Source organism: Atractosteus spatula, chromosome 12, assembly GCF_055471065.1.
Source record: "Atractosteus spatula isolate fAtrSpa1 chromosome 12, fAtrSpa1.hap1, whole genome shotgun sequence".
Lineage (NCBI taxonomy): Eukaryota > Metazoa > Chordata > Actinopteri > Semionotiformes > Lepisosteidae > Atractosteus > Atractosteus spatula.
Window position 1 is genome coordinate 40,811,012 of NC_142717.1, and position 26,374 is coordinate 40,837,385.

Consider the following 26,374-nt stretch of genomic DNA (forward strand, 5'->3'; position numbering starts at 1 on the left):
TGTATTTGCCAGCAACCATGTTTTGAAACCTTCAGGTTTGGTTCAGTTTGAATTTTTCAGCTAAGAAGAAATGCTGTTTTTTATCATACTTTCCTTATAAAATGGTTAAGGTCACCTACATTTCAAATGGCATCTATATGCATATTAGATATGCTAACCATTACTGTATAAAACATAAAAACAGTTATTTTCCCACAAGTGAATAGCAAATATACGTAAAGCGAATGTGCTGTGTCACTTGCAGTGTTGAAATGTTTTATTATTTTTGTCCATTGGTACCATATATACTCACCACAGAAAAAAGACCTTTAAGGTTTGGATGAATTTATTCAATCAAATATCCATGCTGGTAAACCTTAACATGTATTTCAAACAATAAGTTATCTGGATGATAGTCATGTTAAACGGTGCTGGTTCGTGCCCTTCCGTTCTTTCACAAATTGTTACTGGCTTTAATAAAATAAGTTTCCCGTAAAATAAACTGCTGCTTCCCATTTAAACTATTGAAGCACTTTGGGTTTTCTGCTCCACCGGGCGCACTCAAATTAATCCCAAAGACTTCCAAATAGATTTCAAAATATTTTTACAGAGTCAAGCAAATGTGAATGTTAGGATTCATAAAGCAAACAAAAGCAATAAACACTTTTCTCCCCCCTACCACCCCAGATCAAACAAACAGGAACACAGATGTCCACTTTTTTAAAGGCTGCCATGGTGTAAGATGTTATCAGTACAGAATATATTCATTTAAAATCCTGGAGGAAGCCCTGCTCATACAACAGAGCAGCTTTCCTGGTCTCAGGAGTCGTTTTATGGCATAGAACTTTGAGACAGCCTGAGACACAGCACATTTTCACAAAACCACTTCAATCACGTTTAAAGCAGATCTTCAAGTAAAAAGCAATCTGAATCAGAATTAAAGGGACATCAAAGGCTGCTGCAGCAAGCTAGAGTACTCATTCATTCAGACGAGGGGCATTCTCATATTCTGATTTGTAAAAAAAACCAAGATGAATAAAAATTTACTACTGAAGACCTTTTTCAAGGACAGGTAATTGTAGGAACTGAAAATAACTATTACAGGTACTTCAAAGAAAATGAAAACAGGAAGGAATGGGTACATTTGTGATAGGACACTGCATTACGTGCTTTTCAATATAATGAGGACATAGCATTATGCTTGTTGAACAATAATTACCTATTTCTTTTAAATATGAAAAACATTTTAATTAATCAAAATCAAATTTGAAAATTTCCCTCTGTAATGGGTCTATCAGCAAATGGGTATTACCATACTAGATACTGTATATTGGAAATAAAATGCAATTTCTAAATATCACAACTTTTGGATACTACAGTGCTTAAAATGTGTCTGCTCCATGCAAACACAAAGTAGTACAGTCCCAGGTTACCATAAATATCTATCATTTAAAATGGGGTAGAAATGTTAAGAACTGTCTTCGGTTGTTCTCAAATTACCTACTACTCCACTCAAAAACAAAAAATTCACAAGCTTTGAAAAAAGCATCTGAAAGTTAAAGGATTCTTGGCTCATAAGGATCTAGAACACAGGCAATACATTCTTATGCAACTGTACAAAATCCCACTCTTCTCATATTTACTCCTCATTTAAACTCCAAAGTCCATGACATTAAAGGTATTTGGAAAAAACTTTGGATATCAGTTTTCAATAAAACACACAAAACATCAACAAATATCAAGCTGGCATTAAACTAGGAATCAGTAACAATTTCTCCTTCAAACATAGACCATTGCACCTCTGTCGTACAAAAAGAATGACAAAACAGCTTTGTTTTTCTTTAAAAAAACCTCCTGACACTGATAAGGAGTATGCAAGTGTGCGTGTATGTCTGTCTATGTGATTTTAAGACAATGAAAGAAACTCCCATTTCTTTACCGGATGGACAAAATATATTTATGAAATTCAGTCTCAAGCAGTCTGTATGGTTTCACATTCAGGATGTAAATGGTTGAAAGACATCACTTCTACGTGATCTGAAACAACGTTCTCATGTTAAATAAGCGAGACCTAGGAGAACAATTTGAAGTGATGGTTTCCATTCACTTGATTGTTTCAGGTTTACGAGCTTCTTCCTCGAAGCAAATCCACGTTCAGAGATCAGATGTTAAAGTATATCTCCGGTTCACGCTGTTGTTGAGTAGCAACTCTAAACAAACAGGTTACTGTAGTACAAGACCGACCTGGAAGAGAAAAGCCATCTTTCACTATGACGGAATCTACAACAGTTCCAAAATTATAAACATTACGTCAAAACAAACAAACTATGCCATTAGTTTATATTTCACATTAGATCATCGCAGATAAGTCATACTTTAAATTTCTCCCCTTTCATTATATGGAAGATGTCTGTCAATACAGGTATGGAAATTTACAGTGTGCCCTCCAGTCTGAACTGAAAAGCATTTGAGAACAATTGTACTTCTATGTATTCCAGGGCATGAGGTGTTTAACACTGATAATATCAGGTATAAGGTGATCATGCCTGGAATTAATAGTAGCCTATACTGGTGCCAACTCTTTAAATTCTGACATATACCAAGTGGTTGATTAAAATATGCTATGTCTCTTAAAAACAGATAATCTATCTTTATTCATTAAAAGAAAAAGATAAATGAAACCAGGCTTTGAGGTTTGCAAAGCTTTAAACATGAAACGGTTTGTCAAAACAAACAAAGCCTCATTCCAGAACTTGCTTTGTAAAAAATTCTGATAAGCCTGTATTTTATTCTATCTTGACAGTAAAGTGCCTTAAACCTGATATTTCAGTTGGAACTCAATCTTATTATGTAGTTTTATCTGTAGCAGCTTACAGTTAAGACAGCTGGCCACCCTCTTTGTCTTACCTGAGTGAAGTACCTCACTCAAGGAAACAATAGCAGTGCCTTACCCAAGATTTGGACCCACAACCTCCCAGTGAAAAGACCAGAACCCAATCCACTCAATTCTGGACATTAGCTTTTTAAATCCTACACACTGTAAATTTAGTGTTTATTCCTAATGCACTGCCACTGGACAACTGCTACAAAATGTCATCCATTTTGCACTAATCACTACCTGCATAGAGGAACGGCTCTGCAGCCTCTGCAGGTCTTACTTACCTTTTCTGGGTCCATTGGAGGACACTTCCAGTTGTACAAATAATACTGCAAATTGCCATCCCCTATACCAAATTTCAGCTTTTCGAGGAATGTCTTGTTCTCCATTAAATCCAGTGCATTGAACACATCAAACCCTTTCTGTTGAAATAAAAAAAAATTAGAGAATATCATGTAGTATTAGGATACCAGTGGCATTAAGGACTGCATGAGTTTAACTGTTTGGCACTGGGCTCTATATAAGGGTGCAAAGGAACAAGTAATAGGTTTATTCCATGCTGAAAAAAAGAAGAAAGAGAACACAACGTTTCGGCCGTGGAGCCTTCTTCAGGTGTGAGAGAGACAGGGCAGTAGGCAAAGGTAAAGTAGCGGGAGAACAAAGGTTGGGAGGGAGGAGGAGTGAGGAGGAATGCCTTAATTAGGCTGGGTCATAAGAAAAATGCACATGCACAGGCATTGCTCTCTAATACCTAATATTTTAAAAGTGCCAAATATTGCTGGGTTTTCTTACACCCTTAAAATACCTAATGGTGACCCTAGTGGGTGTGAAAATAAAAAAAAAATGTTACTACCACCGATCTGCCCATAGTCTGTTCTTAAAAAGAGAGCTGCCTAAAAGCTGTCTCCCAGCTATTCTCTTTTTGTGTGTTTCCGTTGGCCCCTTTTCTGTACCATGTGCCAGAAAAATATTAGTCACGACTGAAATATCCAGACATCCCTCACAAAGCTAGCCTGAGGTCATCGAAGGGGGTTGTGAGGAAAAAGAAATCTTGAGAGTTGTAGGCTTTCAAAGCACACATTGGTTTTTATTCCTGCATTTCCGACCTAATCATAAATAACAAAGCAAAGTTAGTTAACATTTAAGCATGCGTTACCTTTATGTTTGCTGGCTTTGGACAAATTTAGTTTGTATGGTTGTGGATTGGACATGTGGAGTGTTTGAATGCATGACTTTAGGTACCATACTGTGGTTTCACTGAAAACAGCTGAGATAAGGAGGGTCCTATATCCATTTCCCAGTCAACAGCCAAATGTTTAGGATTGTACCTAAACCTGGTCACATTTGTCTTGAATCTAATTCTGAGCCGAATTTTCTGGAAAATGTTTTTTTTTTTCTGTCAGTTCAGCTCTAGCAATTCAGCATTTGGATTCCTTAAAATGTCAACTGTAAAAAAAAAGTGACCTTTAATTGAAAGTTGAGGGGCATTTCAGTTCCATTTATTTCAAACATCGTCGTTAAAAGGTAGACTAAACTGTTTTTAGAAAGCATTGGAAATAAATTAAATCGATTTGAGGAGGTCAGTGCTTGCACTCTGGTGGACAGGGAAACATCATCTCCATATAACGATATACCATAAACATAGAGCAATATGCAATGTTGACTAATGTAAATGGAAGTAGGGGTAGAAATAGTAAAATGACACACTTAGCAAGATAGTTGCAAAGACATCTGTACATGCTGTACATGCCATTGTGTGTTTGCTGTACATGCCATTGTGTGTTTCAGTGTTGGTCTTCCAGGTAGATACATCTGTTCTGACCAAACTATCCTATTCTCTTCCCCACATTTCCAGATGGTGCCCGAGCTGGGCACCATCTGAGTTGGATGCTGCATCACTGCCATGGATCCAAGAGGGACATTGCAGATACACCTATCGTTTTAGACACATGGAATACACCTGGTGAGAGGATCAAACTGTGGCGTACCAGTTTAGCAAGGATGAGAGCATCATTGATCAGGTCCATGAGAGGTGTTCCTGTGTGCACATTGTAGAAGGAGTAAGCTGCCTTTAGGCTCTTGTGAATAGGATGATGCATAACTGTAGAGGGAAGGGTATAGAAGCTGGTGAAGTCCGTTAATACGCCTCCAGGGCCCTGCGAACAAGAGAAAGGGGCAGCTTCAGCCTTCTGAATAGATTTGCATTTTGGAAACACAGTCCTCTGCACTACAGAGGATACATAAAAAAGATTCACAACGATACTACCGCATGCATCTGTGGTACTGTAAGTCTTGAACTTTCCACACCTGAAACAGAATTCAACCGCATCTTAAGGAAGCAATCTCAGAAAAGTTGTACCCAGAATCAAAGCATATGTCAGAAGTTTTTATTGGGTCTCGAATGGCTCAACCGATAGAAATGCTCGCCTGAGTGCAGGCTGAGCTGTTTGATCCAGAAATGCGGGTTCGAGCCTTGGTCATATCACTGGCTAGCTGTGGCTGCGATTCTTCTGGCTGAGTGCTGCCCAGGATAAGGTGCAATTTATTGGCCAGGGCTGTCTGCTCTCAGTTCCTGTAGTCTCCCAGACACTTGCTGGCTTGTGATGCTGTCAGTGAGAGGGACACCTCTCCTCCAATCATCTACGAACCGGGCCATTGACATATTAAAAGATGAACTGCTCAAAGGTGGACTTCGAGAAATCTGGCCACACTTTCTAATTCCTCCATGAGAAACTAGCTGTTCCAAACCAGGTGGGAATATGACAAAGAATTGGCCACTTATTTTGTGATACATGAAGGCACAATGTGGATTGGAGAAAAAATACCTGGAACAGCAAGATGCCTCAATATAACTGTAGTGGCCATTAGATAAGTCAAAAAGACCCCCATGTTTTAAAAGCTGTGCAATAAAGATATAATATTTATTTTGTGTTTAAAAAGTTGTAGAAGTATTTATTTAAAGGACCATTTCGAAATGAATAGACTGCAGCAATATGCAGCTCTATGTGTTGGGCAGCAATTAGACAATAGTTACAGAGCCTACTGCGGCAGAATTTGCAATAAATTCTTACCTCCACTACGTAAGTATCTATAATGTTCTCTTGTGGTAAGAACCAGTGCAATACCTCTTCTTCATCCATAACTGGCCCTAAATGAAACTGCTGCAGGTATTTTTCAAGCAGCTGTTGGACTTGTTTAACATCTTTCTTCTCCATCGCTCGTAAACCAGCAGTTTTAGTAGCCTGGAAGCGAGAAAAACCTTAACTGGGAAGTTGAGCTAAGTGAAACTTGAAAAGAAAATTCTGTGTTTAAAAAGTACAATAATTAGAGTATCAAAAAAGCGTAAAACAATGCGCGGTGTTCTTCAGTTCATTAAAAATGTAAAATGTTTTTACAATTTTAAGTAAGCAATGTCACAAAATTTGTAAACTAAAAATTAAGTGAATTTTTTTTCTGTAAATCCCATATATGCATGTCATTAAGAGGGAACATTTTAAGAAAAGTATAGTCTTCATATAGATTAATATTAAGTCTGGTGAAAAATCAATAAAGCAAGATTGGAAACAATAAGACTGACTTATCAAGAGAATAATGTGATTATGGTGATGGATGCTTATGAGGGAACTTCAATACACTTCCTAAAGTAGACTCTTAGTGTATTAAACGTTTACGTTTTTATGTTGTCTATTCTTGTTCAATTAAAAATCTAAACAACATAAATAAATGTGATGGAAAAACAACACAGAGCAGGGAGTGAAAAGAAAAAAAAAACATACGTCTGGTAACCTGTAGAGCTTCATAGTTCTCTGCAATGTCATATTTCTGCTCAAATGGGAGAACTTGACTTCTACTAGTTTCCTTGGGTTTAGAGATCGATGCCAATACCTGTGCACAGAACAGACAGCTTTAAGCAGAAAAAGAGATACGAGGCTTGAAATCTTTTTGGAAAGCTCCTTATTTCTCCAGTAAGATGAAGAACTTAAAACCACCTATGGTTACGGGCTTTACAAAAAGGCCATCGTTCAGACGGACAAAAAGAATGCAATGTGAAGCATTAGTGTATCATTTTATCAACCTGTCTATTATCCCCGCCACACACAATTCCTCCGTAAAACATTGAGCTCGACGACTAGTGTCTGAACTGTAAACCGTCTCCTTGGTAACGGTGACCGACCGAGAACAGGTCACGGTCTATGATTACAGGTTCGAGCCTAGGTCACGTCACTAGCCGACTGTGACTGGGATTTCCCAAGGGGAGGGTGGGATTAGTCAGCCGGGGCTCTCTCAGCGAAACAGCGACCCCTGTAGCCTCCTGGAGGTTCCTGCATGTATTAGGAGAGGAGCGGCTCGATTGTCGGCAGGGTGGAGTGGATCTTTCTACACTTCCCACAATTCCTCATTCTCACCTGTCTGAGGTCGCACACAGCTGGCTACAGGGTGGACAGAACGCAAATAACTGGCGATTCAAAATGTAAGAAAGGGCTTCGCCCACTAGACGCAACACTTGTGCATTCTTCCTTAGACCGTAAAAAAAAATTAGTTAAATCCGGCTTGTCAATACAGTACACCTATCTCATGCTCAGACCTGGTTTGAAAAGCTTGATTCCTTCAGGAGAGAAATAGGTGGAAACCCAGTGTCATCGCTTAATATGAAGTGACAAAGACTCCCCCACGGGGGAAAATTCCTACAAGGCCCATTGGTGACAGTGCCTCACCTGCAGGTGGAGACTGGCTTAGGAAGCACGACTCCTGCGGTGTACACCGCTTGGAATATCCCCTCCAGGTTCACTCTCCGTGTAATCTCCCGGATCAACACGGGGGCCACGCGCTTCGATCGCAGCTTCTTGTGAACACACAGGAAATTGATCTCCACCATCTTCTTCACACTGGGGGGGGAAAGGCACAGTTCCTACAGTTCTGACATGTCCACTCCAGTTACCCGTCTTATCGATCAGCCCCAGAGCTTCCATGCAGTGCAGCCAAAAAAAGTGCTCTATTTTTAATTTTTCTAATAAAAATGACCCAAGATTTCTCTTAAGTAGACGACTTTCATTAAAAGGTCCTTGAGGCTAACTGTGACCCATTATTCTGTTCTGATCTTAGACTACACGCTGTAATTGAGAGCTCAGGTAATAAAGCTAAAACAAAAACACAGCAGAGTTGCCATGGATACACAAAGCAACAGCACCAAGATAAAACATTCCTAACTGGTGCAGTATCATTCCAGAAGTACTGCAATGTCGCTCAGCTGTCTTAAGGCGATTACAGCAGAATGCTGTCAGAATAGGTTCACTCACGTGTCATAGATGCGAATATTAGCAGGAATGGCACTGATAAAACCCACTAATTTCTTGTTTGAAGAAACTCGCACACCACAATGCCACTGCGGTAACCAGCCAGGAGGACGCAGCGCCCTGCAGAGAAAGACAAACCGCAAACGCTGTCACAGAAGGAAAGACAAAAAAAATCTCAAACAAAAAAAGTGAATGCCACCAGTTTTAGTTCTAACATATGAGAACACGCTATCAACATATTACAATATATTCACAGATAGTTATTTAAGTGCTTAAGAAGCATTTTGCAATGACCAGCTTCTCAACTAGTACAAGCCTGCAGCCTGACTGAATTAACAACACACTGAATAGATGGAAAGTACCATTTTAGTTTAGTAATGTCCCTGAGCTCTCTGAATTAAAAAAAACAATTAATTAGTTGAAAAAGTGTCTTATATCAATCTATATATCATATATTTGTACATTTTACAGAGTGTTGTGGTAAAGTATTAGGACTTAAGCACAGAGTGTGGTGGTGAAGATGACAGGTTTAGGCTCAGTGTTGTAAAAACATTATATACATCATTTTGTATTTTACAGGGTACTTTTTACTTCCCTACAAGACAGGTATTCAACATTCTTTTTAAAAGTTAATTGCAAACAAGTATTTTACAAAATGAGGTTAAGACCTTAAGCAGTTTTTGTTTTGCTGGCTGTGTAGGGCACCACTCTAAGCACCAATGAGTCACTCAGAACACACCTATCAAGGTACCTGACATTACCTTTTTCAACTATTTCAAACTATTTCAAATAAAAAGACAGATCTGAACAACTAGTATATCGTTGCTCAGACCACTTAAATACCCCCCATCTGTATTCACAGGATAAGGATGTCTGCAGGTACAGACTGCAGCTCAGCATTTTACACCACACAAATGTATTAAAAGTCAATAGTTTTAAAAGGGCAGATCAATAGCATAAGCTCTTAATCTGGGCCAACCAGATTAAATTTTAATTACTTGACTCTATCCTTGTACGTGTCATATGTTACTCAAAATGACAATGCTTGGGGAAACAAACTGCAGCGATTATGTTGTATTGAACCTGATAAGAAATTCACGTAATTGATTTCTTAGATTTTTACATGATGAATTCAATATCCTATCCACTAACTTTTTTCTTATTAAAATTTCATCCCCATCTTTCCATGAGTGAAGAATCTTGATCAATACAAGGCATTTCACGAAAGCAGGTCACAGAACCTACTGCAGAAATAAGCTGCCTGGATGGGCTAGCAGTTCTGTAATGTACTGAACCCTTGTCTCAATTAGTGCTACTCATGAAATCAGTGTATTAACTGCAATGCCAACTTTACAATACCCGTTTGGTTCCAGAAAGGATTGTGATAACATATCACACCAGAAATCCATAAGACTTACTATTTTCAAAGATCTCCACTAAGTCATGTTTTCAAAATCTAACGTGATGCCTTTTCTGTACTTGTTCAGAAATCATTCCATCTTAAACCACACCTTACCGTGGTGTACTGTTCAAATTTCACCATGTCAGACCAGCACAATACAAGCTGGGGCTGAAAATCTTCAATACGTACCATTTTAGAAAATTAGGTGAGTAATCGAATCTGAACATGTTGTCATCATCTTCTACATAATTTTCATTTAGCAGCGTATACAATTCCTTCAGCTGTGAACGTGACAGTAAAATACACATTTAAGGCACAGAATCATCTCACAGAGTGCTGTGGTAAAGATGACAGGTGTAGGCTCAGTATTGTAAAAAAAAAAACAATCAATAAAACATGAAAAGTCTGCTGAGAGCAGTGGTGGTGACAGTGTTATTGAACACTCCGTCAGTGTCGCGAAGGACAAGACTGGGGCTTGTGAAACCACCAGGCTGGCTAAGCTTCATTACATATTTAATGACCCCCAACACAGAGAGACTCTCCTCTGAGCTGATGTTTCTATCTGCCTCGTCTGTTCAGGAGCTCTTTACAAACCCATTGGCTCGGGTAAAAAACAGCTGTTTGTAGAAGACACTAAAAAAATTTAAAGAATCTGATTAAAATTAATCCATTTTCTGATGGCTTTTTACCAATTCAGGGTCGCGGGGGAGCTAGGGTCTATCCCAGCACATATTAAATCAGAAATTTTAATTAATACAAATATCATTAGCCATGATCCTAAAGATTTTTTCTACCAGGACTGAACATCTAAAACCCCTATCCCCCTAGTATCTGAAACCCTAATAAGTAATAAATCATAACACTGTTGTTTTAAACAATTTACAGATTAAACAGCCAACAACAGGGTGTGGAATCTGATTCTTAGCTGCAGAAAACTGTGAGCTGTGACACTTACAAACACCTAGAAGGCTTCTCTGTCCTGCCAAACTGCAGCACTCACCACTTCAGCATTGCTGAGGTCCAAGGTGTCCCACATAAAGCCCTGTGGCAGAGAGTATGGCTCCTGGCGAATGTTTTCCTTGTCTGGCTCAATGGGACCGTGGGTTGTGACAACTTCATCTGAAAAATAAAATGCCTATTAAGCACAAAGAGAGTCTTTCTTTTTCATTTCTGCAGAAGCTCAAGTTATGCAGCCTTTAAAACAAGGCAAAAATGGAAGCACAGAAGACGACTGTGGTCTGGTACTGTACATCGCACCCCATCCTACGTGCAACAGATTGCAAGCCTGGGCGTTTAGCAGAACATATATGAAGCCCTGGATCACACCTGCAAGTCTCCTGCAGTGTAGTAAGCTGAGGTGACATCATGTTCTGGGTCATATTCTGCAGCAAAGATTCTAGTTACCCCAGTGCAGGAACAGGTAACAATAAGCATGCATGCAGTTAAGCCTTCAATAGATATTGCACATAGAAAAGTGAAAAAAGTAAAAATAAGCATACTTATTATGCAATTTAAGCATTTATCTCTTTTACTTCCCTGAGAATATGCTCATTTAAGCAGTTTGTGAACAATCAACATCATTGGTCCTGGATTAATGATGTATAATGAGCAAAAACTTAAATAGAGGCAGTATCTTATTGGGAGGGAGCATGCAGTGTTTTTGTGTTCTTTTCTCTCATAGCTCACTGTGTTTGTTCTTAGTCACTTAGACAGTTTGTCCATTGGCTTTGCCACTATCTTAAACACTGTTTAAAAAATGATACTACTCCAAACAAGATGGGAGAAGTCCATCAGTGGCTTGAAGGTTGCAGTATACAACACCTCACTAACTTATTAAGATCAAGAGATCTGCTAGAGGGCTGGCTTTTGCAAATGAAGTGTTGCTAGCTGTCACATGTACGGCAAATTAAAAAAATAACTTTTAACGGTTGGCACAGTAGTGCAGTGGTTAGCGTTGCAGCCTTGCAGTGCTGGGGTCCTGGGTTCAATTCTGGGCCTGGGGCTGTATTTTCATGGGGTTTTTATGTTCTCCCTGTGTTCATGTGGGTTTCCTCCAGATACTTCTCACACAGCCCAACAACATACAGGTCCTGGACTGCCTTTGGACTGTTTTGTACTGGTAGGCTACCCGTCTTGTGGGAAAATCGGCCCTGGCGTGTGTGCGTATCTCTATCTGCGTGTGCCTCACAACGTCTCGTCCCCGGTGACCCATCCGGGGAGTACTATACACCAGCTCCCCCTTGTGACCCTTACTTAGAAAATGGATGGATGGAAGAGCTTTTAAAGGAAGCATTTTCCAGATTTCTTTATTATTTATTTAGACGTATTTAAAATTACCCCGGTTGCTCTCTAGGTAAAACGTACTTAGCTTCGGGACGGGCTGGGTGTCCCAGAACTGGTACTTGTGCTTGGTGGCCTCGTCGATGCTCTTGGCTGGCCCCTGGCAGGCTGACAGCAGCTCCATGGCTCTCTGAATGTCCTGTAGTTTTTGCATTGGGATAGCAGGGTTCTGACAGGCAGAGAAAAACAAGAGCTGCCATTTTAATTCACTTGGCACGTGCTTCATTACCAACCTAAAAAATGTAGCTGATGGGTTATACAAAAACAAGAACAATTCCCTACCATCCCTTAAATTTACCAGTGAGGAGGGAAGGTTTTAAAATAATGACACAAGAATCAAAGCCTGAAGGTCTAAAGTTCAGCTCTCCATAATCAACATATCAGCGCAAGATGTTTTTCTATAAAAGCCACATTCTTTCTTTCTACAGAATATTAAATACATAACTTTACAGTATGAACAGTCTATTTTACTGTGGATAAGAAGACACCATGCGTGTGAAGCACGCTTTCAACTCTATGAAGTTTCTTTCTGCATATAGGAACAAGACACACTGTATATACCCTGCAAATAAAAAAACAAGGCAAAAGGCAAAATTAAACAAATCCTATCTAGAAATGGCCTCTGCCTCATCAGAACTTCTAGTTAACCCAACTCCAGTAAGTTGAAATAGTTTTTGCCTTCTACTTTATTTCTGGTTCCACACCCAGCTCTTTGATCTCCTTTTTCATTCATTTTTTTCCCCGTTTAGCTCAATAATTACATGGCTGAACACCATCAACAAACCCCGGTTCTCAAAAACAGTGTCCTCACAACTCCTTATGGGGATTCTTGCAAAGAGCTAATTTCGCTTATCAGAGCAATTAACTATTAAGCCCACCCCCCTCCCCCCCAAAAAAAACAAGGAAGAACACACATGCTAGGACACTTGGATAAAAAATCTTGAAAATTCAGGGCCTTTGAAGCTGTCTGACTTGCCCTTGCTCTGACACTCTGAAAGATGGCCTATACAAACACCTTTATTTCCTGAGAGTCAGAGGCAGAGTCTGACTTAGTTCCTCCAGAACTGGGCTTTTCCTTCTTCCTCTTCTGCTTCTTCTTCTTCTTTTTTGCCCCCAGGTCTCCCCCTGGACTCCTGGTACAAAGACAAGTTTAGGTGAGCATAACTCCTTCTCTTCCCGAAAAAAAAACCCAAGCGTGTCGAGAACATTTCACCCGAAATCCAGCCGTTTTCAAGTGCCACTCCGATGACATGCAGGACCAGAGGACTAAAAAAAATTAAGAGGACGCTCAGAACAGTAAGCGTGTGTTTACTGCTTATGTTAAAAAAAAGGTTCCCAAAACGCTGTTTAGAGAAGAAAAACTGGAGTAAGAATTTCTTCAGACAGAGCAACTGTGGAGACACTGTTCTGCAAATCGTGGACTGCTTGTATCGTCCACCAAATTAAGTTCACTTGAAATAAAAAGGAGATAAACACAAGTAAACATTCTCAAGGTCAGGAGATATTTGTGAACTGGTTGTCAGGGATGTGATAGCTAGCCAAGTAGTTCTTTTGACCTTAAAAGACTTGCAAAAATATTTTCTGGTGTGACTCGGTGAAGAGATTATAGGTGTCATCATGCAGTATATCTAGGCTCTAAACCAGATATAAGTTCAGTTCAGTTTATTGTCATCTGCACAAGTGCAATGAAATGCTTATTTGCATGTATGCTCCAATACAAAGACAATTAAGGAAACACCAAACGCATAAACACAGAACAACAGAAGCAACAGCAAGATAAATAACATAAAACTTAAAAGAAACCATCAGTGTGAGCCAGTGGTAGGGGTCGAGTTCGGTAAACTGACAGATATAAAACAAGTATTTAAAATGGTTTTTCTTCAGAGAAATAACCAAAAGGGTTGTTTTTTTCCGTCTTAAGATTTTCAGTTCACATGTGGCTTTATAAATTTACATTTCTGAATCTTGTCTACTGGAATGACAGTTAAAATGTATCTACAGTATATTCATTACAGTGCTTGTGTAATTGCCCAATGTGAGAGAAAATCATGGAAGAATTTACAAGAAGTTTTTTCTTCTGGTATTATTTTGATAGGATCTCACTTCTAAAGAACAGCTGACCAACAAAAAGAGTCATGTTTATTTTGGGGGAAATGTAAAAAATAAACTACGGAGAATAAATGAAAACAGGGAATGTACAGAATAATCATAGCAGCAGGACGAAAAAACTTAACTGTGTTGCAGACTGGTGTTTAAAATCGCACTAAGACTGAAATCAGAAATACTGAAAAACGCTTTAAAAACAACAATCTGTCAAATTTTACTTCAACTAGTTTCCTTTTTTTCTTTATCCTTCACTAATTATTCTCTCATTAATCCTGCAATACAGTTCATCTCACAAGTGGTCAATCAACAACTATTGGCTTCAAGCACATGTACATCCCCTTTCCCAGTGCATGTCTTCTTTTAATACATCAGATACTGCCACAAACCCAAAATATTGTGTTGCCCACTGCTTCAATCTTCCATCTGATTATTCTTAACAATTGCTGGTGTTATTTTCTTGATAAGCACAAGAAACATCTAGCTGACTGCATTGCTTAAATGATATTTTCTTACAAACGGACCGCTGCTTTCTTTTCTCTAATTTCATTTCTCAGTTATTGCACCAACACTTGAACACCATGTCCTTCATGTGGATCCTAAACAGTACCTGAAGCGATCGCGGTCATGTTCTTTCTGACCTTGAAAGAGTAACAGTTTAAACTTTTTTTTAGCATTTCTGTATTGGACTGTACGTTCCGATGTGGTTATATCAGCATAGTCCTCATTTCTCTTGTTACTTGTAAGCTTCAGTGGTTACAAGAACCGTCTTAAAAAGTCTCTTAAACCTTAGTCTTTCTGCCTTATGTTAACGGAACCCATTAAAACCATTCCCACAAGTTTTGCGTTTTTCCTGACCCGTTGTCAGCATGCGTCCCAAATATCTGCTTATACTTTATCTGGAAAAACAGAGGTATTAAGAAGCATAAAAAGTGTGAAACACCTATTCTTTGCAACATGAGAATGCAATAGAAACACATCACAGAATCGTGAGAGATGTGCTACCACCCCAATTAATTCTGTAGACAAATCGGATGGATTGCGAGAACAGAACAGATTACATACAACAAACCCACTTCTAGAACTGACTAGAAAATCAACATTTTTAGTCACAAATACATCATATATAGCTGTTATAGGAGTGAAGCTACGGTCTGCCTGACAACAGGCTGTACCGCTGTACTGTCATATCCTTTGGCGTCAGCACTGAATGAACGAGACAGAACGCACAGTCCACAACTCCCACATCGTGATGCTTACCCTGCTGAAAAACAACTTTACAAACGCAGAATATAGGTAACCAAGATCCGCGATCATCTGCAGCCTTACAATGTCAGGTGAACCGGGGAGCAGAACAGGTCCACTGACAAAACACACCACAGTCTCCTAGGTTTTGAATTACGATCTTTAAACGGTTAATTCCCAAGAGCAGAAAACAATATAAATGAAAACTGTACACTCAAACCCCCCGGTTTCCTAATTTCAAAGTTTCCTGAAAATTATACATGCAAACCGAATCATTCCCTTTCAGAATTACGATGGGCCTTTGGAGAATTGCTGTGTGTGCTGCTGGGCTTTATTTTCCTACACCCCTGGCTGTGCCAGTCCTTTTAAAGGTGCGCGAAGCTCCGCTTTGTTGTAAAAAGATTGCTTTCCTGCAACCTCACCCTTGCATGTGCTCATTTTCCTCCTCGTTATCGCCGTCTATGCCGCAAGTATCCTGATCGTCGAGCTCCAGACTCTGCTGGCTGGCTGCAGATTCGCTGTCCTCCGCCATCATGGATAGAAATGCTGAAAAAAATCTGTAATAAGGCAGACAGAGAGGAATTAAAAAAAACACACACACACACAAAGAGAATAAGGACCGAAACAGCTCCCTCTACCTGGCGTCCTCCTCGGCGCTGAGAAGCAGCCGTGAGCGCAAGTGGCGAGGAGGAGCGACAGGACGCGACCGGTTACCCTTCCAGCTGTGCGAAAGGCTCTCTTTCAGATCGGAGGAGCTCGGTGGCGTTTTGATTAAAACCCACAGTAGCTGTTGGCAATAAGAAAAGCACGTAGTTTGGCTACTCCACGAAGGGTGTGGAAAGGCAGGCAGGCAGGCAGGCAACCCTTCAGCTCCCGCCTTTGAAGCTTAGTCGTGTTCTCCGTTAAATTCACTGTATTTGTGCATGGTGTATTATGAAAGGCATAAAATAACAATAGCGGTAAAATATTTGATACTACGACTACAACCGCAGGAGGCATGATATGAAAAACAGGCTAGTGATACAGCAGCTCTGTGTTGAAAATTCTTCGGAGTATTACTGGAAAGTTTTGTTTTAGGCGGACCCCACTATATTCTGAGAGTAATGAAATGAGGCGTTCTGCTGTCATTTGACGAACCTTAGCTCGTAATACTATTTGTTAACTACTGGCACAGTGTAATGTCTTAAATACTCAAGTGTTGTTTAACTACCCTTCGATTTCTTGAACACTCCTTGTTCCTAAAATTTAGTTTTTACAGTAAATTAAGGCAAAGGTGCCAATACACGTCCATTCTACATACAGCCCAAGCTGTCCCAGGCTCCTCCTGTCGCCTGTTCCAAGCTTGTTTTCAAACTTTAAGAAAGCATTTCTACCTCAGCTTTAGTTTAGACTGTGTTGATGACCACTGTCAGGTTTAGGGGAATAGTTAGGATACATTCATCGCTACAGAGCACCGATGACAGAGTCACTACATGTCTCTTGAATGTCAGTGAAGGGAACTGAAAACGCTGCGAAGGTGGTAACGAAGCTGAACTGGTACAGAAACATTACCTTCCGTTTCAAATCCACACAGATGAGGACTCTCAGGAGGCACAGAGGAGTGCAAAACGTTGTTGACATCCTAAAGCCATAAATAGTACTTTCCTGCTGTCCGGAGAATAAAGGTGCGCACAAGACCATGTGCACTGCAGCCTGCAATAGGCTTATATGGACAGAAACCACGTATGATGTTTGTCCCACAGAGACTCATTCAGCAACAAAAAGACAGGTCGGTTCAACAAAAAGAAACATGCCTATTTCTATGTTAAACAAGGACTGTGTCCTGTAGCTTTTGGTGTTATACTGTACTTTAAGACAATCTTTTTTTATGCAGTGCTTCAGATAGAAATGTGTATGTGCTGTGGGAATACAGAAAGGCCTGTGAGACTCCTGCAGGTTAGAAAGCTGGCAATAGTGTTTCATGTAAGGATTTTGGGGAATCAGGCACCACTGGGTAAGTCCACTTCTGCACAAACAATTATTGTGGAAAGTTGCTGTAGCACTTTGGGGAACGTGACTTTAGGCTTGGGAGGTACAGTCATAAAAACTAAAGTCACGCATAAATGACTGAAATCTCTAAAAGTTTATACTATGATAAAGAAATTACATCTAAGTTATCAAGTGCTTAGCCAGTGCCAAAACTATTGTTTTATTGTTAGCTTTTTAAAGCAACATATAATGTTCATGTGTGACATACAGTGCAGTGAAAAAGTATTTTTCCTGATTTCCTCTATTGCGAATTTTTGACACTGAATGTTTTCAGGTCGAAGTAGTTCAAGTAGGTAGTTGGGTCAGCATGCGTAGGCTGCAAAGGAACAAGCAAAGGCTTATTCCATGATGAAAAGAGAAGAAACACGTTTTGGCTGTGGAGCCTTCTTCGGGTGTGTTCAGGTTTTCAGGTCTTCAACCACAATCTGATATTAGATAAAGGGAAACTAAGTGAACAAATAACACATTTTTTTTTACTTATTTCATTTATTTAATGAACAAAGTTATCCAACACCAACTGGCACTATGTGATAAAGTAATTGCCCCCAATTAAAATCAACCCAATTAAAGTAATAATTAGGGTCAGCTGATTGAACACAGCCAGGATTGATTACAGAGAGCCCTGATATATATATATAAACCTCACTTACTGTATTTTGACTCTTACCATCAGAGTCAAAGATTCAAGAAGCACATTATTCCAACATCAAAGGAAATTCCTGGAGAGATCAGAAAAAAAGTTGTTGATATCTATCAGTCTGGAAAGGATTACAAAGCCGTTTCTAGGGCTCTGGGACTCCACCGAACCACAGTGAGAGCCATCATTTCCAAATGGAGAACACTAGGAACAGTTGCGAATCTTCCCAGGAGCGGCCGGCCTGCCAAAATTTCTCCAAGGATATAGCGTAAAATCATCCAGGAAGTCACAAAGGATCCTAAAAAAACATCCAGAGAACTGCAGGCTTCTCTTGCTTCAGCTAAGGTCAGTGTTCATGACTCCACAAATAGAAAGAGACTGGACAAAAATGGGCTTCATGGGAGAGTAGCAAGGTGGAAACCACTGCTAACCCAGAAGAACATAAATGCTCGTCTCTCATTTGCCAAGAAGCACCTGGATGACCCCCAAGCCTTCTGGGAGAATGTTCTATAGACAGTATGGGTCCCATTATGACTGGCGTTCTGCAGTAAGAACATCATACCAACAGTCAAACATGGTGGTGGTAGTGTGATGGTGTGGGGATGCTTTACTGCCTCAGGACCTGGACAACTTGCCATAATTGAAGGAACCATGAATTCTGCTCTGTAGCAGAAAATTGTTAAGGAGAATGTCTGGTCATCTGTACATGAGCTGAAGCTGTAGTGTAGTTGGGTCATGCAGCAAGACAATGATCCCAAACACAAATGTGGCCTAGTCAAAGTCCAGACCTAAGCCCAATAGAGATGCTGTGGCAGGACCTGAAATGAGCAGTTCATGCTCGAAGACCTACCAGTGTTTCTGAATTAAAGCAGTTCTGCGAGGAAGAGTGCCCTAAAATTCCTCCACAGTGATGTGAAAGACTGATTTTGAATTATTTCGGAAGCGTTTGGTTGCAGTCATTGCAGCTAGAGGTGGCAAAACCAGTTAAGTGTAGGGGGGCAATTACTTTTTCACATATTAAATAAATGAAATAATAATAAAAAAGTGTTATTTGTTCACTCAGGTTCCCTTTATCTAATATTAGATTTCGTCTAAAGATCTGAAAACATTCATTGTGACTAATATACAATAATAGAGGAAATCAGGAAGGGGGCAAATACTTTTTCACAGCACTGTACAGCTGAAAAAAAACAGGAGTAAATGACTTAGAAACTCATCTACAAAACACTGAAATATACAACAGACACTATTAAGATTCTTAAAACATTAGGCAGCATCAAAAGCATTACACATAAATGGGTAATACAGACATATACAGTACATATAAAATAGAAGTTGCTGGTACGAAAAAATATACCAAATTAGCAAGTAAATGGGTACAATGAATGAAATCGTAGAATGTGAGAGGAACACATTTAATCACACATGTAGTCAGTGCAATAGCAGGTTTCAGGCAGCCTAACTTTTAGAGGACTGTACAACTAACTATTTTGCATATTCAGTGTGAAAATGTTTATTCAGATGGCCTGTTGAGTTGTACACTTTACCTCTGCATGACAGATGACCCCAATTACACAGCATTAATGTTGGAAACTGGGACCTTCTGTGTGAGCAACTACTACTCTGCTGAAAACCAATCTGAAAAAAAGAAATTCAATAGAATTTGATATCAGGTTACATTCAAGAGAAGGAACAGCCTGACAAACGTCCTTGGTGCTTTAAATTTGACACGATCCTGGTATTCACCTGTGGAGTAAAGATAGGATCCCATTTTGTTGTTGTGATTCCCTTCCTGACATGTATGGCTTAATTCCAAGAATAATTTATAAGATTTATTAAGAACATAAGAAATATTACAAATGAGAGGACGAGGCTATTAGGCCCAACTATCCCATTTGGTAGTTAGCAGATAATTGATCCATCACATCCATCTGTTTCTTGAAAAAAGAGTATCAATTTCAACAACCTGGCTAGGTAGATTGTTCCACACTCCCACTACCCTTTGGGTAAAAAACTGCCTCCTGTCCTCAGATTTAAAAGCACTTCCACGTAGTTTCCATTTGTGTCCACTGATTTGTGTTTCAACTTTCCTTTTTATGGTTTTAGCTCTTATGTTTTGAACACCAACACTTTGGTCTGTTTACACAGTGGAAGGAAATCAAAGTCCATTTTAGGTTACCTGCTCTTTCTGAACAGCCATGTGCCAACATCCAAAGCTTAATTTAACCCCCTTCTTCTTCTCCCCTTCTAAACAGGAGTGTTTATTTAATACTACATTTTTATTTGCTCAAAACACAGTATATTCATTAAAATAAAGCAGGAAAAACACTTTTTAATTTAATCTTACATCTTTATGGGGTTTGATAGCAAAGTCTCAGTCTTAGCATACTGATTTGGTGCTGTATGAGAACACAGCCTGTTTATGTAAACAGTTCTTATACTGACTTAAAAAGAGAAGAGCTACAAGTTTCAAGACAAGTTTCCTTTATCTAACATATAAGTGAGAAAATATGGCAGAAATCTATTTTTAGAACTCACATTCAAGAGAACTGATGAAGAGAAAAACTTTTATCACAGTACAGTCGAGATAATGAAAAGTGTTGAAAAATGCACAGTGCTTGGTGCAATTCATCCACCTTCTTTATTCTGAATAATAAGCCTCAGTTACACAAGCATCTAGTATAGACGTTTAGAATATACTCGTTCTGGCACTATTCAATTTGTAAAGAAAAACATTGTGGTGCCTTTCACACTTTAGAATTTGTTGGAGGAAGGGGGGTTGTCTCCTATACAGAACTGTACACAGTCTTTAGGACCACTACCCTCACAAACCCATACACGCACTCACACATAAAACTTGGCTATTTAATTCAAACATGTTCTAGTCTACCTACAGCCAAACAGAATCCACATTACTACTGAGAAAACGGCAGAAGCCTACAGAAGAATATCAGAAATTAACAGCTCATTTGCCAGTTTACTGCATGCAATGATGGAGGACAGGCTAATCTGAGGAAATACTTAAAGAAGGAAAACGGATTCCAAATTGCAAAGGTTCCTGGAATTTGTATTTGTACACTAACTCTGAAAAGGCACTTGGAAAACATGGAAGTAGATTCTGGAGGACCGATGGGCACAGAATACAGTTTGGTTTCAGATAAAGGCTTTTGTTTTTAAATCATTCTGCATTTGGCCAGAAAAGAAAGACATAAAAGTATCTTAATAAAATACTTGTAAAATGCTTACAACTAAAATTATGAAGAACTTGTCAAAATTACAAAAAGGCATCTTAAGCAACAAGGTACTACTGTAAAAAAAGCGATGCATAGCCATTCTTTAAAGGAACATTTACATTTGTAGAGTTTCAGTACTAAACCCCCTTAAAATTTAGCTTTAACCCTTTAGAACAGTTCTGTAACGTCCAGCTGCTGCCACCAGAGGGCAGATAAACGTCAAAACCAGCAATCTTGTATTATTCAATCTGGCTGATGCTTACACAAATATAAAGCTATTTGTCCTTTAATCTTTCAGCAATCATACTGAAAGCCTACAGTATTCTTCTGTTTAGAATTCAGGTTTCTTTAAAGGCATAACAATTGTGCATAAAATGTTCAGCGCTTTTAACTTCGAAAGCTTGTATTTCTCACAAGAGCTCCTTCTCAGCCATGTTTGGCTCCGATCCCATTCTCTCTCCAACAGTCAGGAGTCGGTAAATTCTCATTTGAGATTAAAGGCCAGAAGCGGTCTTTCCTCACGTTTTTGCCAAGGGCTCTTTTTGTTCTCGTCCTGGTCGTCCCCCCCGTCATCAGGGCAGGGACTTCTGTCCTCCTGGGGGCTGGTGGGCAGCTCCAGCTGTGGCCGTGCCTGCTCAGTCCTATTGACCGTGTCCGGCTGCTGGCTGGGCGCCGCCGCCTCATCCGTTTCTGGTCCTGGAGTTTCGTCCAGCAGGGGCCCTAGCGCATTGTCCTCGGGACTGCACGCGTCTGTCCCGTTCTCGATTTCATCCACGTACACCAGCTGGGTGTAGGCCATGGCAGCGGGCGCTCTGCCTTCTCTTTCCTTCGCTCCCTCTCGCATCCTTTTCGCAAATTTTGGTTCGTTCATATCAACGCCCGAGTCTAGGCTTGCGTCATTACTTCCGTTTCTCCCGGCGCGCTGCAGATCTATGTACGAGTGTCTGATGTGAGCGTTGGAGCGCCCATCCAAGGAGACAAACCACGCTCTTGGGTGAGGGAGTGGTTTTCCTCCTCGCAGCTCTATGAGGGTCTTTTCCGCCAGGAGCTGGTCTTCCCCATTCATCTGGACAAGGCCTGCCTCGCTGAGGGACGCTGGGATGGATATGGATTCTGGCACTGTGGCGGACTGGAGGGTCCATTCTGTATCCTGCGTGTCCTGAAGGTGGCGCTGTGACACGTCCTGAGTCGAGAGCTGCATGGTTGCAGAGGACTGGTGGCCCAAGGGCTGATGGGAGGCAGAAAGGTCAGCTTGGATTTTTTCCAGATCGCTCTGCTGTTCCGTCTGGAGGAGCAGGGGCTGACCAGCATAGGGATGTTCTCCGGGGAGCTTCATGTAATGAGCAGGAATGACCAAGGTGGGAAGCACCTTTCTGTACACACTGTCGTTCACCTGGTCCACAGAGCTACAGCAGATGAGCTGCCCAGGACGGGGGAAAGAAGTCGGCCTTTCCAAGTGGTCTACAGACCTGGACATCAAGAAGTCTGTTGGCCTCCTGTCAATTATTTGTTCCTTGTCAGGGGTACAAGGCGTTGGGTATGCAGTCTCCTGGATACTGCTTTTGCTGTCTGCTGATAAATGGCTTACAGATGCCTGGACACGTTGGTCCCTTTTTTCAAGCTGTGGTTGAGAAGACACGGAGTTGTAGCTCCTGTGATAGTCCTCCCGAGCTGGGGACTCGTATCCTTCTGAGGGATCACTGGAATGCACCAATTTTAAAGGAAAGGTCTCCACAGACTTGTGATATTCCTTCATCAAGGTTCCACGAGACGTCAAGTTGTTGAGAGACGCCCTGCTTTTATCCCTGCCTTCATGCTGGGACAATAATTCCTCTCTGGAACTGAAATCCCTTGATGTGTCAAAGGAAGGCTTCAGCATGGGCGTGTGTATGTCTGCTTCCCCACTTGAAGAGACCATTTCCATGTGCACCTCGCTGATCAGGTTGAGGTGAGACATGGATGTCGCCTGATCTTTCTTTGAGCTCTCCAGAGCCGAAGAGAGCTGTAGTTTCCTGTGATGCTGTTGTGGTTTTATGCATTTCCTCCTATGAGAATACAAATGCAGACAACTGTTAAATATATGTTTAATATAATATTTTGTTATTTTGCACTATTTTTGTATATTCACACTTAAACGGGTGGTACAATTTATATTAAATCCCACAACTGTTACAAGACTGCCTGTTCCTAAATTTTATTTTGCCACTCTTTGTACTCAGGTTTGTCCAAAAACATCATATCCCAGCTTAAACCTTGTAAAATGAATAAAGCATTATTTTGTCATAAAGAATTATTTATCAAGTAAGACCCACATAAGAAATTGTCAGACAAAACAGTTTCAATTGAAGGGCATCACCGCAAGACAATTAAAAAAAATTAGTTTTGTTAATCTTGTGGAACGAACAAGAGGAAATCTTTAATTTTTAAATCAACTTTCTTCCTGAAATACTTCTGAACAGCAAACATGGCACAACCACCAGGTCATAAAAATGGCTCTTTTATAGTAAACGACATCAATGCAGATTGAGTATCATCTTTCTAGACTGGGAGGCACAGTGACACCGCGGTTAACACTGCTGTGTTTCAGCGCCAGGGTCCTGGGTTGCTGTCTGCTTGGAGCTTGTTTGTGCCCCCAATGTACAGGAGAAACTCTTGGTACTTTATTTTTGCCCACCGCATAAAGACTTAGTGGTATGTTAATTGGCTTCTAGGAAAATTGGCACTGGTGTGAGTTTGTGTGTCTGTGTCTGGCCTTTGATGGACTGGAGTTCTATCCAGGGTGTATCCCACCTTGCACCTGTTGCTTGCTGGGATAGGCTCTCTGGTTCCGACTTTGAATTGGATGAAGTGCTTAGAAAATGAATGAATGGATCCTTCAATACCATCTTTATAGACATATCTTAGCATTTGTTTGAAGGAACAAAAACTCTACTTTGAAAAAGATCTATGTATCTTAAAACTGTAAATCTTCAGATTTACAATGTCCCTATAAGCTTGTATGTGTATGGTGTTTATATGTATTGCTGACTGCAAACAGCTGAGGCATTTTGTTTTTCTAGGTGCAGAAATCTTGAGAATCATCGCCTTGCAATGAGAGAATCGCATCGGATCAACGAGCTGCAGTGTGTGGGCAGCTGGAGGACTGGACTCACCCACCTGCAGTAATAGAGCAGCAGGCAGAGCAAGAAGAGCAGTATGACAGCCATGCCTCCCAGAATGGCCAGCAGAAAGACTGTGTGATACGTGCTGATGTCCTTCGCCACCACAGGACCTGCAACATCAACAGCCACAGCTCAGCCTCTGAGTTTCGAGAACACAGAAAGAAGATCCATCTTCACAGAAACGTAAAGATATGTGCGGATAGTTTTAAACAGCTGGCCCTCTCGTCTCACTTTGAATTGACTTAATTCTCAAGCAAATCACACAGTCTGATACTGCTAACCTTGCGAGAAGAGAGAATGCAATTACTGATTTTGGAAAGGCTTCAGAGATCTCCTCAGTAATATGGCCGCATAATGCTTGAAAAGAACAGAAGAAAACTCAGCATGATTATCTGCAGCACAGGGGGTTGCTGCCAAAGTGCCTGCCTTTGCTTCCATGTCCATAAGGGTTCTCAGGTAAAATCTGGCATTTCTAGACATCAGTACGGAGAAAAAAAATGGACTGAAGAAAACAATGAATTGCCAAGTTTGAGTCTGTGTTCTTGTTAACAGTATGTGTGACATTTCTTGGGAAACTATCATCCCAGAATGTTTTGATTCTGTAAAATAAAGACAAATCAGGTTTTAATCAGAACACATTATAGATAAAACCCTTTTAATACATAAAGTGGAAATTGTCAAATGAAAAGCAAACATTTTCATAGCACAATAAGTACGAAATCTGGTATCAAAAGAACATGTCAACCAGTATTTCAGAAAATATACAGATTATTATTCTACAATGATGAACAGACTGCTCCAGCTATGGTGTTCAAGGGAACGTTTCCGCAGGTCATTCCTCCCAGCGGCTGTCAGGGTGTATAACACTGCCCTAGGCTAGGACTGCTAGCCCTTCATCTGCTCATCTATGGACAGCATGTTGCACTATTGTACTTTTTGGACACTTCATTAATATACTGTTTATACTGTGGTACTTTCAATCTGTATATACCTATGCGCATTTTGCACGTATTTTATTGTTTTACAGTGACTATCAGCATATTTTGCACACAACTATTTTGCTAACTCTATTTTATTTTGTATTCTATATACTTATTTAATTACTCTAATGCTGTAGTTATTTTAATTTTAGCCTATTCTGATGTCTGTCTTGCTTTTCTTGAGCTGGGCTGCTGTAACGCGTAAATTTTCCTTCAAGATTAATAAAGTCTTATCTTAAAATATATACTGTTTGTATCCCAAATGCTTTGGAAACTTGGATTGGAAAAAAAAAATTACTGCCTGTTACTTTAAAGCTGTAAACGATTAGAACTGAAAGCTCGAGGCAGATTTGCATCTCTGCAGCAATAAGCAGAAATTCCGGTCAGGCAACAGGAGGCCACCAGTGTTTTCTTACCTGCGCTTAAGGGAGACATGGCCGCTACCCAGTAACCCAGCTGAGGAGCAATATACTTAAGGATGAGCTGGTCCTCTTCCTTCAGCACAAACCCCAGGCTGCTTTTTCGCCAAGCTCCTGCAACAGTAAATCCTGCTTTAGAGACAGTTTCCATCATCAGCTGCAGCATCAGGACAGATAAAAGCCCAGCCTACATCTCTGCAACTTCATCTCGCTGAGCACAAATTTCTCTACATCACTCATGCTTTAGGCAAAGAAATCACTTCAGTCATCATCATTATGATGCATTAAAACTGTTGCCAACCTGACCTAAACGGGCCACTAACATATTGACGAGGGAAATGCAGGTATAGACAGAACAGAAAAGATATCTCGCCACAAAGACTCAGACTCAGGATCAGGAATGATGGCATGTTACTTCTGTCAGAATGGTAATACAACTGACACCTAACTTCAGTTTTCCCAGGATAAATAATTATTTACAAAACGCCCGGATAGCTGTAGACAGAACCATGATCAAATCTTAAAATAATGTAGCGCATTAACTGCTGTGCAGTATAGAGTTAAATTTTCAGAACAGCTTTAGGGTGCAGGAAACATGTTTTAATATGGGGAATTTGGAAAGTTTGGTAAGACTCCTATGTGCTATTTTAATGTTTAAATACAAACACTTTTGTA

General features: G+C 40.2%; 2 protein-coding genes across 5 annotated transcripts in view; both read right to left on the reverse strand.

Annotated features, from left to right (window-relative positions):
- Positions 1 to 305: 305 nt before the first annotated feature.
- On the reverse strand, positions 306 to 16,036 carry nmt2 (N-myristoyltransferase 2). 2 transcript variants are annotated; one of them, XM_088929574.1, is made up of 12 exons: positions 15,664 to 16,036; positions 12,909 to 13,026; positions 11,918 to 12,062; positions 10,554 to 10,672; positions 9,743 to 9,834; positions 8,155 to 8,271; positions 7,573 to 7,743; positions 6,634 to 6,742; positions 5,929 to 6,099; positions 4,846 to 5,013; positions 3,142 to 3,279; positions 306 to 2,223 (listed from the first exon to the last, which is right to left on the reverse strand). In XM_088929574.1, exons 1-12 carry the CDS (start codon positions 15,774 to 15,776, stop codon positions 2,203 to 2,205), a joined length of 1,482 nt encoding a protein of 493 aa, XP_088785700.1. In that variant the 5' UTR covers positions 15,777 to 16,036; the 3' UTR covers positions 306 to 2,202. The 2 variants fall into 2 exon arrangements, with proteins under 2 accessions (XP_088785700.1, XP_088785701.1); XM_088929575.1 differs by lacking the exon at positions 12,909 to 13,026 and having other exon boundaries at positions 15,664 to 15,726.
- Positions 16,037 to 17,735: 1,699 nt separating this feature from the next.
- fam171a1 (family with sequence similarity 171 member A1) overlaps positions 17,736 to 26,374 on the reverse strand; it is a 61,070-nt gene continuing 52,431 nt past the window's right edge. For all 3 annotated transcript variants that reach the window (XM_088929487.1, XM_088929488.1, XM_088929489.1), the window contains exons 6-8: positions 25,697 to 25,813; positions 24,296 to 24,410; positions 17,736 to 23,184 (exon numbers count right to left, since the gene is read on the reverse strand). In XM_088929487.1, coding sequence (XP_088785613.1) covers positions 21,624 to 23,184; positions 24,296 to 24,410; positions 25,697 to 25,813 — 1,793 coding nt within the window. In that variant the 3' untranslated portion in view covers positions 17,736 to 21,623. The remainder of the gene's footprint in view (positions 23,185 to 24,295; positions 24,411 to 25,696; positions 25,814 to 26,374) is intronic.